Source organism: Epinephelus moara, chromosome 24 (assembly GCF_006386435.1).
Source record: "Epinephelus moara isolate mb chromosome 24, YSFRI_EMoa_1.0, whole genome shotgun sequence".
NCBI classification, from domain to species: Eukaryota; Metazoa; Chordata; class Actinopteri; order Perciformes; family Serranidae; genus Epinephelus; species Epinephelus moara.
In genome coordinates this window covers 26,293,977-26,311,878 of record NC_065529.1, presented here as the reverse complement: position 1 = coordinate 26,311,878, position 17,902 = coordinate 26,293,977, and the positions used below count along the sequence as shown (strand labels likewise).

General features: G+C 41.1%; 1 protein-coding gene across 1 annotated transcript; it reads left to right on the top strand.

The window, feature by feature from the left end:
- The first annotated feature begins 1,514 nt into the window (after positions 1–1,514).
- pbrm1 (polybromo 1) lies at positions 1,515–17,783 on the top strand. The gene is made up of 30 exons (XM_050038721.1): positions 1,515–1,612; positions 4,735–4,884; positions 5,015–5,112; positions 5,211–5,358; positions 5,463–5,612; positions 5,756–5,872; positions 5,959–6,027; positions 6,115–6,213; positions 6,310–6,395; positions 6,475–6,560; positions 6,649–6,865; positions 8,303–8,444; positions 8,533–8,627; positions 8,715–8,994; positions 9,091–9,196; positions 10,327–10,966; positions 11,095–11,306; positions 11,416–11,601; positions 11,749–11,906; positions 12,007–12,258; positions 12,335–12,480; positions 12,689–12,846; positions 12,945–13,128; positions 13,410–13,611; positions 13,728–13,929; positions 14,022–14,174; positions 14,656–14,817; positions 15,206–15,258; positions 16,869–17,079; positions 17,371–17,783. Exons 2-30 carry the CDS (start codon positions 4,744–4,746, stop codon positions 17,532–17,534), a joined length of 4,917 nt encoding a protein of 1,638 aa, XP_049894678.1. The 5' UTR covers positions 1,515–1,612; positions 4,735–4,743; the 3' UTR covers positions 17,535–17,783.
- The last annotated feature ends 119 nt before the right edge of the window (positions 17,784–17,902 follow it).

Below are 17,902 nucleotides of genomic sequence, written 5' to 3'. Positions count from 1 at the left end.
AGTTCTGCTTATCAGTCTTCACCTAGACTATAAAGATGGACTTCACCAAGACATTAAGCCATGTATTCAAAAACACAGAAGCTGACTGAAACAAAAAGTTGTTTGTCAATCACAGTGTTTCCCTCAGCCTGACCAGGCTACTCTGGTCACAGCTTTACATGAATACATCAGATTTCAAGGCTTATCATAGCAGACATTTGTCAGACATCAACCTTGTTTAAACACCTCTCTAAGTACAATTTTCAATTTGATTTTGAATATTTCCTAATGACACATCAACTTGTCCTGTCAGCATAGTATTTGTTTACTACTTCCTGCAATACAAATGTTATAACCATGAACATCATTTCATTAGAAAACAACTACTTTGATCGAAAGTTTTTGTCAGTTTTATTTGACATTTTCCTTATGTTAGATGGCACTACAGCTAACTATTGTCTTACATGTTTCTTGTGATGTGTCACTTGTTGATACAATATATATAGACCATTTTTGTTTTAAATGATAGGCTACAATTAGTCATTTCTCAAAAATGTGGTATAACCTGCACAAGACTGTAGGAGTGGCAATCATGAATCCTTTTTAAAGGCGTATGAAAGAATAAAGGAAAAGTCATCTCATTGTTTTTGTGAACTCTTTGGAGCTTTTAATCCTTTTGTATGACAAGTGACCATAACTTGTAACCATAATCTTGTCTCTTTAATTTACTGACAAAGCAAAAATGATTATTAGTGTCATGTGCTAAAGTGGTTACATGTTTGAGTGTTGTAGAACAGTGTTTTACAGCCTTTTAGGCTTGAAAACCTGTTAAAATTAAGTGTTTACTTGTGAAAATAAAGTTACGATGGCTTTGTGGCTTGAATGCAGCTTTAATTTTGATTAACTTCAGATATCAGTAAGAGAAAAATTCTGACAGCCAAACTGTACTTTGTCATTTGGATTTTTTCTCAGGATGAGTTTAGTGATAAGGCAACAGTAAATTGAAAACTGAAAAAGGAAGACAGAAGACATATCAGGAATTCAAGGGATTTGAAATTATCTTTAAGGTATAGAACTGTCCATTGCACATAGAGAAACAAGCATTAGTTCTCTTGATGATGGTGAAGGTTGCAAAATAAGCCAGTAGGGATACAACATGGTTAAAACAGGATGCATGTATGCGAACATGACTACCTGACGTAGCTGATGTAGTTTTTTATGCAGGTTAGTGGTTTTGTTCGCCGGTTTAATGGCGAGGTGTAAAGCTGAATTCAACAAACAGGAAGTGTGATACTCTTATTTCACTATAAGCAACGTCGTCATTCTTAGGTTTTTTGTTTTAATTGTGCCATGGATATGGCTTATAAATACTTAAGTGGTCACCATTAAGCAACCTGCATATAAAAATGACCCACATTACAGGGAGAAGAGGGGAAATTATCTTTGTAATCATGTCAAACGCTGTTTTCACTACCAAGACATTATGTGTGCTCTTATTTTGAAGCCGGTCAACCGGAAGTGGCGGTTGATTCGCCGCTACCTTCACACTTCTGTCTCTCGGTCTAAAATCGATAAGTGATTGGCTTTCTTGATTATTAAAGATTTTGTGAGTCTAGTAACGTGCTCCCAGAAGGTAAGCACACAACTATGTCAAGCGGTTACACTGAAATGTTTTCCATCAGGTGTCGTAGTTTGACTCGGCGGTAGCTCTGTAACGTTAGACGCTGTTACAGTGATGCCTTTGTCTCGGCTCTAACTAGTGATGTTAACGGCTAACCGTTGACTGTAGCTAACGTTAGCCGCTCTGTGGTCAGTTTACCTGTCCGCGCTGAGTGACAGGTAGGTGGACAGCTGCTGCCCTGTGTGCTAGCTTATGACTGCTGATGTGTGCACACCGGGCTGCGGTCTGCTCGCAGCTAGCTAGGTGACAATAGAGGAAGTGGTTAACATTTTTTGTGGAGTCAAACCTCCACACATGCCAGCATCAGTGGTGTCCGCTGCGGGACGTGTCATCTCAGGTGACGGTAATAAACCGGTGTGGTTGTCACCTCTGATCATCTGAAAATATGGAGCATAAAACCCACCAGGTGACCAGAGGGCCTGTTGGAAACAGCCTTGAATTGATTATATCTGTTGACAGTTGATAGGAGAATTTATATGAATTTAACACCCGTGTCCAGTTGTGTAGAGTAAAGCATTTACCTAGGGTCAAAGTTCATTTGGGGTGACATGAAGTTACTCAGCATGGATGACATGTTGGTGTCTCCTATCCAAAAGGCATAGGGCTTCCACTACACAGAATGTGAGCATCTATAACGTTAATGGTACGTTATGTGACAATCAACTAAAAATGTAAAATAAACTGTAAGATATTCCAACATTTTTCATTTTAAAGTTTCTTCAAAGGTACCCCCAATTCCCTACAGGGGCATGTCATGAAGAAGAAGACGCCACCTTTATACCTTAAGCCTACTTTTGATGTCTGGTCTCTTAGGACACATTCACACTGTCACTATTTGGTCCGCTTTAAACAAACCCTGGTCCGCTTCCACGGATAGTTCGGTTCATTTGGAGTGGTGTGAACGCTCATTCGAACTCTGGTACAGACCAAATGAGCGAACCATGGTCTGCTTGAAAACTGGGGGTCTCGGTTCACTTCCAAGTGAACCCTGGTGTGGTTCGCTTACAGTGGGTAATGCAAACGGACTATCCAGCGAACCAAACAGAGGAAGTGATGTAGAGTGCAGTGCATTTTGGGTAGAAAAAAAAACCAAAGCCAACAGCGCGAACCGGGAGAAGCAGAGGTAAAAAAAGAAAAAGTTGGAAAATGTCTCGTTGGCAGACGTGGAGTAGTGAGGAGGTGCAGGCGCTTGCCCCAAGACTGCATAAATTTAATGTTGCTCCATTATTTTTGTGGTGACCAAGCCAGCTGAAGCATAGACATATATAGGCCTACATGTCTATGGGCTGAAGGGGATGGATTTCCGTTTTCGGTCCTGGCCAGTTTTCTTCTTCCTCGTGCTTTTTTCTTCCTGGTCAGTGGTCGTTTCGGGCAATACCACCCCCCAAACGAGCAGCTGTTGTAACTGTGTGACGTTGTCCAGGTGGTTTGGTCCGCTTTAAAAAGTGCAGTGCGTAAATGAACCGAACCAAATGAAGGTAATGGACTATCCTGGTGTGAATGCGCTTACCATAAAACTTCCATTAAAGGCCTAGTCCCAATTAAAAGCCCAGTTCCTTTTACTAGCCTGGTGTGGCGAGACATTTGACAAATAAAGGCCTGTCTCAAGTAGACGCCTGGTCTGGTTGCCTAGCAGTTCACTTTTGTTCATTGAGGTTCTTTAGATGTATAAAACTGGGTTGTTGGCTACCTCAAATTATGTGTCCATTCCTTGATTACTCTGCAAGTTATTCATATTTCTTTAAGGTTCCTCAGATCGAAAGAATCAAAAGTTTTTTTCATGAAAATTAATCCAAGTTGTTAGTATTGTTTTAACAGGATAAAGTGGTGTTGATTCATTATGCCGAGTGCTGTAATCCTTGAGTGACGTAACTCTTTTTCTGATGCGCTGTCTGTCGGAGGTAGATCAAGTGAATAATTCATAATTGATATACTATCTGAAGCCTCATTTTTATACAAATGATATTCATACTGGTTTAAATACAAGAATTGGTTGTAATTTTCCGATTTTTGCTGAGCAACAATTTTATGTGAAAGGAATTAAAGGCTTGTCCCAAATATAGGCCTGTTGAGTTCAGTGATTTAAGCAAATAATAGCCTGGGCTATTAATTGAACTTTTACTGTATATACCACATATGACTATATCCATATATCACACAGTGTCTGTGCAGGGAAGAGAGATTACGCAACGTGTTGTTAATGACTGCATGGCAAGCCAAAGCAGAAGTGCCATGTATTTTTAGCAATAAATAAGACACCAGCTGCATATCATGATTCACCATGTTCAAAAAAGATCCCACTCCACATCACCAACCACTGCAGTCAAACACTGAACACTGAAACTTAGCAGAGGGGCTAAATATTGACTTATGTGGCATTTGTACATAATGTCCCCCGCCTCTGACTTCTAGCAAACATGGCAACATCTGAAGTGAGCAAGCACACTGATAGGAGAGATAATTTCTGCCTGCTGTAGTTAGAGTTATAAAATTAGCACGTTTTAAAATATTTTTTTATTATTATACAATGTTTTTGAGGAAAGGAATGCCATTACTGTTTATTGAGGAACTATATTCTGTATGAGAGCTGCAAAGATTATTTTTCATGCAAAAATGGCAGAAAATGGTGTTTCAGCCTCTCAAATGAGGAGATTTATTGCATTTCTTTGTTATATTTAATATTAAACTGAATATCATTGGGCTTTAGACAAAACAAGACATTTAAAGACATTGCCTTTGACTTTGAGAAACTGGGATGGACTGTTCTTACTATTTTTGGACATTTTATAGACCAAACAATTTATCGTATAAATGAGAAAACAATTGGCAGATTTATTGCTAATGAAAATAATTGTTGTAGCCCTGGTCTGTAATATTTTAAGTAGATGGCAACACTGTCACCAGGTGTAACTGACTGCCTCAAAGCACAGCCAGTGTCCTCGTTAAGCTCATTCTCTCAATCTCTATTGTTTATATCCTGTTTAGATAATGTTGGAAATCAGAGTATGTAATGTCATAGCTTGAATGTAGCTCCATGCAGTGATACTTGTTTCTTTACTGGCTCTTTACCTCAGGGGTTCGCCATGGCCTTGAAAAGGAGAAGGGCGACATCCCCGTCAAGCAGTGTGAGTGGAGGAGATTTTGACGATAGCCAGACTTCATCGTTAATGTCTTCAATTGGGAGAAAGAGGAGAAGGACCTCAAACATTCCAACTGTGGATCCTGTAATTTTACAGATTTCTGTTTCTGTTTTTCCCTTTAACATACTGTCAGAATTATACAGCCACACAGATTAACTCGTTGACACAAGAAAGGATGGGTGTATTTTTCAGTGTTTAACTCTTTGCCTTGCAGATTGCTGTTTGTCATGAACTGTACAACACAATCAGGGATTACAAGGATGACCAGGGCAGGATGCTGTGTGAGCTGTTCATCAGAGCCCCCAAACGAAGGTGAGGAAAAGGATGAGTGGTCATACGATATGTAATTACGATATTAATATAACACAAACGTTAGACACAGAAAATTTGTAAGTCCATGTTTCATACAGGAATCAACCGGACTATTACCACGTGGTGTCTCAGCCCATTGACATGATGAAGATCCAGCAGAAATTAAAGATGGAGGAGTACGATGATGTCGAACAACTCACCAGTGATTTTCAGCTGTTATTCAACAATGCAAAAACATATTACAAGGTAAAAAAACCCAACTAAAAATATGCATACGTCTGTTGGCATCTGTGCATGGCTCAGGTTGTGCACTTACATGAATTATGTATTGCTTGTGTGTGTCTGTCTAGTCTGACAGTCCTGAGTACAGGGCAGCCTGTAAACTGTGGGACCTCTACCTGCGAACCAAGAATGAATTTGTTCAGAGAGGGGAATATGATGATGATGACGAAGATGGGTACGATGCTCAAGACAATCCAGGAGGGTCCACTGAGGATGAGGTGACACTCACACACATTATTGATAACGCAAATTTAATACGACTCTTCTTTCAGTGTAGATGAATATATACAGTACACTGTATATCACTGAGGGTGATACAGTATTTCCTTGCTAAAACTGTGTGACTGCTTGTGTGTGACAGACTGCACCTACCTGCTTGAAAGAGGTCCTCGAGCAGCTCCTCGATGCCGTGGTGTCTTACACTGAGCCCACTGGCCGTGTGGTCAGCGAGCTGTTCCAGAAGCTTCCCTCTAAAATGGTACAAGCATCTTCAGTACGACTTAAGATGTTAGCAGTCAAATGAGTGACTTGGCTTTGATGTGTAGTTTGCTTTTTATCATTTAGCAATATCCAGATTACTATGCCATCATTAAGGAACCAATAGATCTGAAAATCGTCGCTCAAAAGATTCAGGTATGCTATTACATCTCCTACATCAAATATGCAGCATATATCATTTACAGCATTTTGTTGATAAATGTCCAATATATTTGCTTTCAGTTGAACCACTACAGGAGTGTCAGTGCCATGGCTAAAGATATAGACTTGCTGGTCAAGAATGCCAAAACGTATAATGAGCCTGGTTCTCAAGTGTTTAAGGTGAGTGTGTATTTGAGAAAATGACACATCCTGGATATCATTAGCATTATCATTATGCTTGACACACATACCTGTGACCCGCTCGTTTGTTTCCAGGATGCGAACACAATCAAAAAGATTTTTGCACAAAAGAAGTCTGAGATGGAGCACGGAGAGCCAATCAAGTCCAGCATTCGTATCAGGTGAATAGAAGACAGCTCTTTGAATAACGTGGAATACAGTCATGATTTTAACTGTCGCTCTTCTGTCTGTCTTGGTCAGGAACAGAAGGACTGCCCAGGGAGACCGCCTCTCAGCTATCACCATGGCCCTTCAGTACGAAAGTGATGACGAAGGCATTCTCTCCGGTACATCTTTACCTCATTATTTTACATTTATCAGACATTAAGATGCTCTGTATAATGAATTGTGTCATTTCTCATTTGTATCTCTCAGGCTCTGTCCACTACGACGAGGGGGAATCTGAGGCGGAGAGTATGACCTCTAACATGGACATGAGCAATCCCATCTTCCAGCTGTATGAGGCTGTGCGGGGAGCCAGGAACAGCCAGGGCCAGCTGATCTCTGAGCCTTTCCTGCAGCTGCCATCCAGGAAGGACTACCCCGACTACTACCAGCAGATCAATCAGCCCATCTGCCTCCATCAGATCAAGTATGACAGAACTAGAACTGATCTTAGCCCTGTGTGTCTTTTCATTTGTTTGTGGCCATAAAAACCGAACAAAGTTAATAATCAGCAACATTGAAATCTGTCTTTATTGTTTTTCCTCGCTTAGTGGTGATTTGATATTTTTTATTTATTTTTTTTTCCTCTAAGTCATTTTCTTTAACCTAAATCCCTTTTAAAAAGTTAATTTAAAGTGCCCATTGGTAACAATCGTCTCAGAGAAAATAAAGTACTAATTTGGGGGTTTAATACCAAACAGATCTCTATTTCATTTTCAGTTAATTCCCCCCTAAAAATTAGCATGCTTTTATTGTCATTGGTAAGTTTTTTTTCTCAATAGTTTGCAGGTGAATATAAATCTGTTTATCTATCAACAGAATTTTAGGTTACCTTCTAAAATGTTCTTGGAAAAAAAAGTTTATTTATCGGCTAGGTTGAAGTGTTCACTAGATGCTGTGAATTCAGTGTCAGACAACATATCTACCCGAAAATTAAGGCCCTGATCACACAGAAAGTTGTTCGCAGGTTGCCAGGCAACCACGCCATCACCTCCTTACCCTTACCTTCCAGTGTACTCAGTCTACCATTTATGTATTTTATTTATTTCACCGTAATTAGTATCTAGTTCCTAAAATTTTCAGGCAGAGGGTGCTTGCTGTAGCTCTGGTTGAGTATGAGAGGCTGTCAGTAAATAGTTTGTTGGGCACAGGGAAACAGAGATCTGTGTGGGTACATGACACCCTAAAAAAAGAGGGTGGATCACGGGGAGTACCACCGGCTGGCCCACGAGCTTCACCTCGACGATGGCCGTTTCCAGGCATATTTTAGGATGACTCGGGGGCAGTTTGACAACCTGCTGTCTATCGTCAGGCTGTATAGCTCTGGGTATCCAGCAACTGCTAACTGCTAAGAGATGATGTGGAGCGCTTTTCCTCTCTGAGTTGAAGTTTTTTCAAATGGAGAAGTTCAGAGCGCTCTGTCAAAAACACCAGGCGCCTAGAGTGCAGAAATGTAAGGCGCGTTGCAACGCAAAACTGTCAGCAAAAAGCTTATTTCCCACAAAAAGGCGCCTCCAGCTGCTAGAATGCTTTCTGTGTGATGGGAGCCTTACTATGTCCTACATCAAGGAGTTTGTTTAATAAACCCATTACAATTAGTATTTTTGTAGTGGCAATAATATATGAATTTGTCTTTTTATACAGCCTCTACAAGCAGAAATTTCACAGAATTTACAGATACTACTTGGATTGAAACACATTTTACTACATTTTCTCTAATTCATGTTTTCATCATTGATTTGTTTTGTTTCACCAACATTCTCTCTTTTTATTTTCTACCCCTACGGCATCACACACACTCAGTGTACAGTACAGTATTTCTGTGCCCTCCTTCCCAAATGTGAGAGCCCGTAATTCCCCACAGGAACAAGATGAAGAGCAACGAATATGAAAGTGTTGAGCATATCGACTCTGATCTGATGCGGATGTTTGAGAATGCCAAGCGCTACAATGTTCCTCACTCGTCCATCTACAAGCGCGCGCTCAAGCTCCAACACATTCAGCAGGTCGGTCCTGATGTACACATTCGTCAGCTTTGTGGTGTTTTAAAGCATCATAGCCATGTGATGTGTGTTTTATCTGTTACCTGTGTAGATGAAAAAAAAGGAGCTTTTACAGAGAGATGATGATGATGGAGACAGCATGCTCTCCTCCGCCACGTCTGATACCAGCAGCACAAAAAGAAAAAGGTTTGCCACGTTTAATTACTCAGCTCTCTATAGCTACTTTTTGTGTGCATGGAGACAGAGTGACAGATTACTGCGTTTTTTTCCCAGTCACAAGAAGAATACAAAGAAAAACCGAATGAAAGCTCTCTTTGCTTCTGTGGCTGAGGCGCGAGAAGCCAGCACTGGTCGGAGACTGTGCGAACTCTTCATGGTGAAGCCCTCGAAGAAGGACTATCCTGACTACTACAAAGTCATCCTGGAGCCGATGGACCTCAGGACCATTGAGCACAACATCCGCTCAGACAAGTACGTGACTGAAGATCAAATGGTGGAGGAGATGAAGCTGATGTTCCGCAATGCTCGACACTACAATGAAGAAGGCTCCCAGGTAAGAACTGTTTGCTATTTGTATCTGATTAGATGTAAGTCAGATTCATCCCGGAAGCATAGGCTCCTCATGATGAACTCCTTTGTTGTGTTCAAGGTCTACAATGACGCTGACATCCTAGAGAAGATTCTGAAAGACAGACGTAGGGATCTTGGGCCAGCCACAGATGAGGATGACATGATGTCCCCAAAGTTGAAAATAAGTATGTCACTTAAGGCCTTTACACACCAGGGACATCTTTTTCATACAGTTAATTTGCACGCCAGTCAATTGATTTGAACTTTTTTTCTGCTTTTCATGCTACAATTTTTTTTGGAACAAGGTCAATAAAGCTATCAACCAATCATAATATATTAATGAGGATTATAAAACAACAACATGGAGGCTCTGTAGTCCAAACCAAGACTGCAAACTTCATTACTCCTCTCTACCTTGACAAAGGCAACACATACCAAGGCTATTCACTGAAGGCTCAGATACAGTCTTTGGCATGATGTAATTAGAGCTGTGATATTGGAGGGTTATAGCAGACGGCACTAGATATAAAGAGATGGTGCCCGTTCAGGTGCTTTTTGGGTGCGCTCGGCCTGACAGAACTATTTCGCTGCACTCAAATGGATGGTGGTAGATATATGATAGAATGTTTTCGTATAGAAACCATGTGTTAATGATCTTTTATTAAGGACCTTTTCAGTAATTGCGGATTTGTAATTCTTACCCTTGTCTTTATTTTTTGTATAAAATAAATTCCGGCTCAAGGCCGACTGCGGATGCCTAAGTAAAACGAATCAATCAGCCTTGTGTTCAATGATAGTGCGCCAACCAAACCCTTTGGCAGGTGCAAATCAGATTTAACTGTTTGTGTGTTATATTCCATTTGTCATCATATGACTCCTCATTTTAAACTCCTTGATGCTTAACAGATCCGCTCCTTACCTTCTTACCTTTTAGAATAAAAGCCTGAGACATATACGTTGCATAACTTTTTACCAGAGGGAACTTAGATTCACTCAGAGCATTTCACTAAAAGGAAATCCAATAAAATAGCTTACAGTAACTTAGGCTATACAAAAACTTGCCTCAGATGGACTGCCAGATGCTGCTCTAAGTCATTAGGAGCCTGATAGTTGTTGCAAATTTGCATTGCTGCTGGTATGAATAGTTTTGATGCGAAATGTTTTGCATTTTCATGTTGTTTATTCATCACGCCCTCGTTATGTAAAGGCCTTCAGTCAGCTTCAGTGAAGTCTAATCAAATATGTGACATTGTTTCTTTTCAAGCAATAGAAAGACTGGTTATTATTAACACACATACACTTCATTTGATTGCAGGGAAGAACAGCATCACTCTGAAGAAGTCCAAGTACCTGACACCCTTACAGCAGAAGCTCAATGAGCTTTACGAGGCTGTCAAGAACTTCACAGACAAACGAGGCCGTCGCCTCAGCACAATCTTCCTGCGGCTGCCGTCTCGTGCGGAGCTGCCTGACTACTACATCGCGATCAAGAAGCCTGTGGACATGGAGAAGATCAAAAGCCACATGTTGGCTAATAAGTACCAGGATGTGGATGCGCTGGTGGAGGACTTGGTGCTCATGTTCAACAATGCCTGCACTTACAACGAGCCCGAGTCTCTGATTTACCGCGACGCCCTCGTCCTCCACAGGGTGCTGTTGGAGACAAGACGTGACCTGGAAGGAGGAGATGACGCCCATGTGCCCGATGTGCCCCGCCTCATCCAAGAACTCATCCGCAGCCTCTTTGTGTCCGTGCTCGGTCACCAAGATGACGAGGGCCGTTGCTACAGTGATTCACTCGCAGAGATCCCTGCCATTGATCCTGCAAATCCTGACAAGCCACCACTCAATTTTGAGATCATCAGGACTAATGTGGATCGAGGGCGTTATAAGAGGCTGGACGTGTTTCAGGACCACATGTTCGAAGTGCTGGAAAAGGCCAGACGATTGAACAGGTGAGGTGCTGTTGACCATCCTGTACAAAATCAAATCAGTTGTCTAATCATCTTTTTATGCATTGATGTTGTAGGATTATTGAATTAAAGGAAAGCTAAAGTTGTGTTACACCATATGTATATTACAGGACTGATTCAGAGATTTTTGAGGATGCTGTGGAACTGCAGCAGTTCTTCATCCGCATCCGAGACGAGCTGTGTAAGAACGGGGAGATCTTGATGTCGCCTGCTCTCAGCTACACCTCCAAACATCTGCACAGTGATGTGGAAAAGGAGAAGAAAGAGAAGCTTCCCAAGGAGTTTGAGGAGGACAAAATCAAGAGGGAAGAGGAAAAAAGGGGTATTTTGATAAATATATATTGAAGGTCACAGTACATAAAAGTTCTATCATTTGTTGTCTCACCATATACTGTGGTATTTTTTTTACTGAGTCACTTGTGAATTCCCAGAAGCTGAGAAGAGAGAGGACTCTGTCGGAGGATCGTGGCAGTCTAGCCTGCAACGCACATACAGTCAGGACTGCAGCTTTAAAGACAGCATGTACCATGTGGGAGACTATGTGTATGTGGAGCCTGCAGAGCCGAACCTGCAGCCTCATATCATTTACATTGAACGCCTTTGGCAAGATGACACTGGTCAGTCTCATATTACTCTAATCTAACAATAATTAGCATTTTTGTAAGAAAGGCATGTTGATATTTTCTACTCCAGTTCAGTAAGACATCATTTTTATTGAGACCAGTTCTAATTCATGTTATTTTTCTCACCTTTAATAAATGCAGGTGAGAAGTGGCTGTATGGCTGCTGGTTCTACAGACCAAATGAAACATTTCATCTCGCCACAAGGAAGTTCTTGGAGAAGGAAGTTTTTAAGAGCGACTATTACAACAAAGCTCCAATCAGCAAGATCCTGGGCAAATGTGTGGTCATGTTTGTGAAGGTAAATACTCTCTTTCTTCCAATATGTTTGGTGCAGGTTTTGTTTCAGAGCTACAGCTGTTCGAGTGTTGATCAAATATTTATTGTGTGTGGGATTGCAGGAGTACTTCAAACTTCACCCAGAAGGCTTCAGAGCCGAAGATGTCTACGTCTGTGAGTCGCGCTACTCTGCCAAGTCCAAGTCCTTCAAGAAGATCAAGATGTGGACCATGCCCTTGAGCTCTGTGCGGTTTGTTCCCAGAGAGGTCCCCTTACCCGTCGTCCGTGTGGCCTCCATGTTTGCCCCCAAACAAGAGGAGAAACCGGCAGAAGTGGTGGAGGAAATCAAAATGACAGATGGTATTGTAGAAAAGGTAAATGCATTCGTTTTCTTCTTTTCCATTAGAAAATGACAGACTACACATGAAATAACGCAACTTGTGTCTGCAGGAGAGGGAAGATGTTCCAATGGATATGACCAATGGAGAACCAGGGTGTCAGTACTACGAGCAGCTCTGCTACAACAACCTGTGGCTGAAAGTGGGAGACTGTGTTTACATTGCTTCACATGGACTAGTGCGCCACCGAGTGGGCAGGTAGAGTAAATACATGTCTTTTCATCTGGCCTTTGGGCACGTGGGTCACCTCCTTCCCTTCAATAATGGACACAATAATGCTATACTGTGGTGTGGTTGGAAGACATGGAGCTTGGCACAGTGGCATGGCAGTTTGTGAATATACAAAGGTTTTCTGATTTAATTTATTTAATGCAGCTTATTTTTTTGTATCGTATGTATTGAACAGGATTGAGAAAATGTGGATGCGAGATGGAGCGGGCTACTTCTTTGGTCCAATCTTCATCCATCCAGAGGAAACAGAGCATGAGCCCACGAAGATGTTCTACAAGAAGGAAGTGTTCCTTAGCAACCTCGAGGAGACTTGCCCTATGACCTGCATTATAGGTACCCTTCATACTGAACATGTTAATGTTGCCAACACTTTAAATGCTGCAGTGGATAAAGTTCCATGCATTCACTGAGTCAGCTTTCTTGTTTCACAGGGAAGTGTGTGGTGTCGTCCTTCAAAGACTACTTGTCCTGTCGGCCGACTGAAGTGCCTGAAGAGAACGTCCTGCTCTGTGAGAGCCGCTACATCGAGAGTGAGAAGCAGATGAAGAAGTTCAAGGGTCTTAAGCGCTTTTCTCTCTCTGGGAAAGTGGTGGAGGATGAAATATACTATTTTAGGTGATAATCCTTTTACATAATTTCATTTAGCTGTTAATTTTACTGTTGGCAGCAGGAGAGGAAAAACAAAAATATTTGTCGAGGAGCTATAAAGTAAACATGCACTGATCCTAAATACAGAGACTTTATATCCTCTCGTGTAGGCTGGCTTAAATCCTTAAATTGTGTTCATTCGTGATTGAAAAGCTTAAAGTATCGCAGCCAGTTTTTCCTAAATGAAGGATTTATTTTGAGAAGATGGGTAAATTGCACAGTATATTTCTATAACTGATCTTACACAGGAAGCTCATAGTGCCTCAGAAGGAGCCATCCCCTCTGCTGGACAGGAAAATTGAGGAACTGGAGGCCAAGTTTGCTGATATGACAGATGAGGAGCTTGAGGATCTTGGGGATGATGATGGCGAGCTAGGAGACCACTCTCATCCTCGGATGCAGTCTTCCATGTCTAGTGATATGGATATCATGCCTTACACTCCTCCGCAGGTCAGGGTGGAAGAAATTATTTACAAATGTATATTTCCTCTGCAAACTAACTGGGGATTGCTATGTGGTGTGTAGCATTTTATCTTTGCAACTACTTCTTCTGTGTTTGATTGCAGTCCACACCAAAATCCATAAAGGGCCTTTCAAAGAAGGAGGGCTCAAAGCGGAAGATCAACATGAGCGGCTACATCCTGTTCAGCAGTGAGATGCGAGCGGTCATCAAAGCCCAGCACCCAGACTTCTCCTTTGGGGAGCTGAGCCGCCTCGTAGGCACAGAGTGGAGAAACCTGGAGAGCTCCAGGAAAGCAGAATATGAAGGTGCGCTTAGATCAGTCATCAAAATGTTTGTGTTTCAAGAATTGTAAAGCACATACAGTTGACACTCTGTGCTTGTCCTGATTGTTTTGCAGAGCGAGCAGCAAAAGTGGCAGAGCAGCAGGAGCGTGACAGGGCCCAGCATCAGACATCCCCTAGAGCAGGTACCCCAGTAGGGGCACTGATGGGTGTGGTGCCTCCCCCAATCCCCATGGGGATGCTAAATCCCAGCATGACGCCTGTGTCAGGTAACCCCTCATAGATGCAGATGGATCCCCAGTGTACACTAGAAGGCTGGAATAAGAAGCTGAACTGCTTGATGTGTTCACATTTTAAGTTCCCTATTTACACCCATGTCAGCATGCTTGTGATGTTGCAGTGTCGTGATTTAATGTTATGTTGCCTCTAACATCATTTTACTTGATTGATGAGCCCAAACCTTGATTGTTGTACAGTACATCAACGTATCTGCATTTGAGTGCAGAAAAGAAGTGTAAAGGTTGCTGTACACCATTTAAGGATCGCGACTTAAAATGAATTAGTGCTTGACAGTAGTGCATGTACATTTTTCATTTGTGTGGCTTTTACTTTCATTCATATCCATCATAACTACCTCTGGATTAAACAAAAGCATATATATTATTTTTGAGTGCTTGGTAGTGCATGTAGTTGATGCATGTTCTGACTGATGCATGTTGCTGTCTTGTGTTACTGCTGTTCCTTCCTAAGAAGGTATGATGGGTGCATATAGGTCAGCTATGATGCCCCCGCAGGGCCATGTTGAAGGCATGGTTAGTATGACTGTCATGCCACCACATCACATGGGGGTGCCTGTCTTTCCCCAACATCTCCTACCCGCTATGCCTGGGTTCCCTGGAATGCTGTACTTTGGTAAGAGTGCTGTCATAGCCACCCCACCTGCCACGCAGTTGCTTCCTGTCTACCAATCTGACTTGCTGGAGGGGCTACCTGTACCAATAGGCCGAGGTCCTTAAATTGATGATGACTAGTCAGTTGAGAGCATATTGCCTCAGCTGGAGCTTGGTTATTTGCTCTGCTCAAATCAGTTGGCTTGTTGGCAATATAACATTAGGAGAAATTCAGTGACTCCAAAAAATATACAGATATTTCAGTTAAAATTTTAAATTAATTGGCATTCCTAAGTGTTCTAATGTAGATAAAAGTGACACTTGTTAATTTCCATAATGGACCTTTAGATGTAGTATTTGTAATATAAACTGCATTTTTTATAGCATCTTGGTGTTGAATATCCCCACAGGTGTCAATGGCATGGGAGGTGGGCCTGGAGGAGGAAACCATCACGGATCCCAGGTAACCTATAAGGCTCTGTGATCATTGCAAACCATATTTAAGATCAGAGTTTGGGTACATGTTGCTGCCTTGATATGGATCTGTGGTTCAGAGAGGGATAAAGACCTGGATAACATCCAGAAGTTCATAAGGCCACATCAAGCTGTGCTAAAATATCTTCAAGTTTAAGTTTAGTAACTTACAATGAGCTAAAAATACTGCACCATTTGAAGAAAAACACTCTAGCTTGTACTTACTTCATATCAATTTAAAACATTTATATAGTTACTTATGATTTTGCTCTTTTGTAGTTACACCTTCTATTGTTACATGCCACATATTATCTTGGTGTTAATTTGTCTTATCATAATAGTAACATGTTTGCCAGTCACAGGTGCTGCTGCAGCCAAAGCTGAATAGTAGGCAGGCCTTTACTGCTCATACACTAATACAGAGACAGGCAGGCCATGCAAGGCAATAATCCACACACTAATCCACCAGTGGGCAACAATATCAACATAACTTAAGTACCAAGAAGAGCGCAAAAGCCCACAGATCTGATGATATCACAAAACAAGATTTTACTCTGTAAAACTGGCAATAAAAAAAACAAATACCTCCCTCATTGTCAATAATATGACTGCAGTATGGATAAAACCAGCAGTGTTGCCAACTTACCCTTATGCTACGATTAGAAGAACAGTTTGCAGCCATAAATCCCCCACAATAAACCAGTGTATCCATTTCTGTCACACTCGCAAACAGACAAACACACCCTCATAAACATGAGGAAAAAATCTTTCACTCTCTGTGTTTCTCAATGATGGTTTAATTCTAACATAATTAATTATTCAGATAACTCTAAACAACAACCTGAACACAAGTTAATGTCCAGTTGTAGATGCCCATCTCAGTTTCATATTCTCTGTTATTCTTTTGTCCATTTTGCAGTACATCAGCTCTTACAGATTATAGCACAGTATCCCTGAAAAAAATCCCACCAGCACTAATTTAAAATGGGACACAGAGCTATGTCAAATGTATAAATTATATAATTGGCTAATTTATGTCACTGAATTAATTATGGAGTAATTCATTTTTGAAAATTTGTTAAACTTAGCATTTTAAAAATCAATTTAAATTATTTAATTTCCATCTCAATCAAAGAGATAAAGCAAAATTAAAATTAGGGGGCCCCCTTAAGGGGACAGACAACTTTGTAGGAACACAATGCCACCAGAATACAGAGTTACAGGAAAATGGCAGATGCACAGCCCACTGCATGATATTAAATGTTGCCATACAGATTACAGTGGTGAATGTTTTAAATCAATAAAAAAACAGTACAATTAAATTTATATTTTTTTTAATGTGTGATCTTAGGGGCTCCTTTATAGGGCACCTGGTGAGTGGGGGTCTGGTCGGATGTACCCCTGCCTCCTTGGATGGCAAACCTTGTTCTTAAAGCCCTAATCAACAGACCACGTACAACCACTATGTGATACTTGTGACTTTTTCTCACACGCCTGTTGCAGATTTAGGCTTTAATTATCTGAAGATATTGATAAAATGCTGTACGAATTTTAAACTAAATCAGGTAAATAATAGAGTTCTTATAATATTTCCATTAGATGGGTATGATGGGCTCAGGCCAGGCTCCACCACCGTACCCAGGACAAGGCCAGGTGGGACAACCTGCGCACCAGCAGCCCTCCACCCCAGTGTTTGTGTCCCCACCAGCCAAGTCTCAGCGGCTGCTCCACTCTGAGGCATACCTCAGATATATCGAGGGCCTTACTGCAGAGTCCCCTACTATTAGCAAGTGGGACCAAGCTCTCACAGGTAAATCTTTTTTTGTTTTGTTTTGTTTTTTAAATTTTCATGAAATGATGTTCACATTTGCTAACATCTGTCTTTCTTGGTTTTGCTTGTCCAACTTGTATCAGTGAACCCTGATTTTAGCATTAACATCCACAGCAGACTTTCAGTTTTTTTTGCATGCACTTAAATATATTTTTATACACAAATTAAACCTTTGAAATAATATTATATTTACTAATCCCAAATGGTTATTAACAAATCAATGTAGAATGGTGAAAACATTATTGTTATGCTTTATTTGTGCACTTTCAGTTCAAAAACAAGATGTGCGCCTCACAAAAGAGCAAGAGAGCAGACTACCATCCCACTGGCTGAAGAGTAAGGGGGCCCACAAGACAATGGCAGATGCACTTTGGCGACTCCGTGACCTGATGCTGCGAGACACCTTAAACATGCGTCAGACGCACAACCTGTAGCATGCTTGTTTCCTGAGCCTCTGTTCCCTCTGTGCCTGTGAGACAGGAAGAGGGCCAAGCTCACTAAAAAATGTTAACTTTGTGTTGTCGGTTAAAGATGTGTTTGTGGTTAAGATAAAAGCTGTTTTCTGTGTTAAAGCTGGGATTTTTTTGTTTTAGTTTTCAGATATACTGTTCTAAGTGCATTATTGTTAATGGCTGTCATTCTGTTATGAATGTCTTCATGCTTTCACTATTAAAATGTGAAGAGCTCAACTTGGCTATCTTTATTTACTTAATATGGAACCTACTGTATGTTTGAGATGCATCACTTGAAATATACAATAGCTGAAACTTGCAAATAATGATCACATGTCTAGGTTGTAATT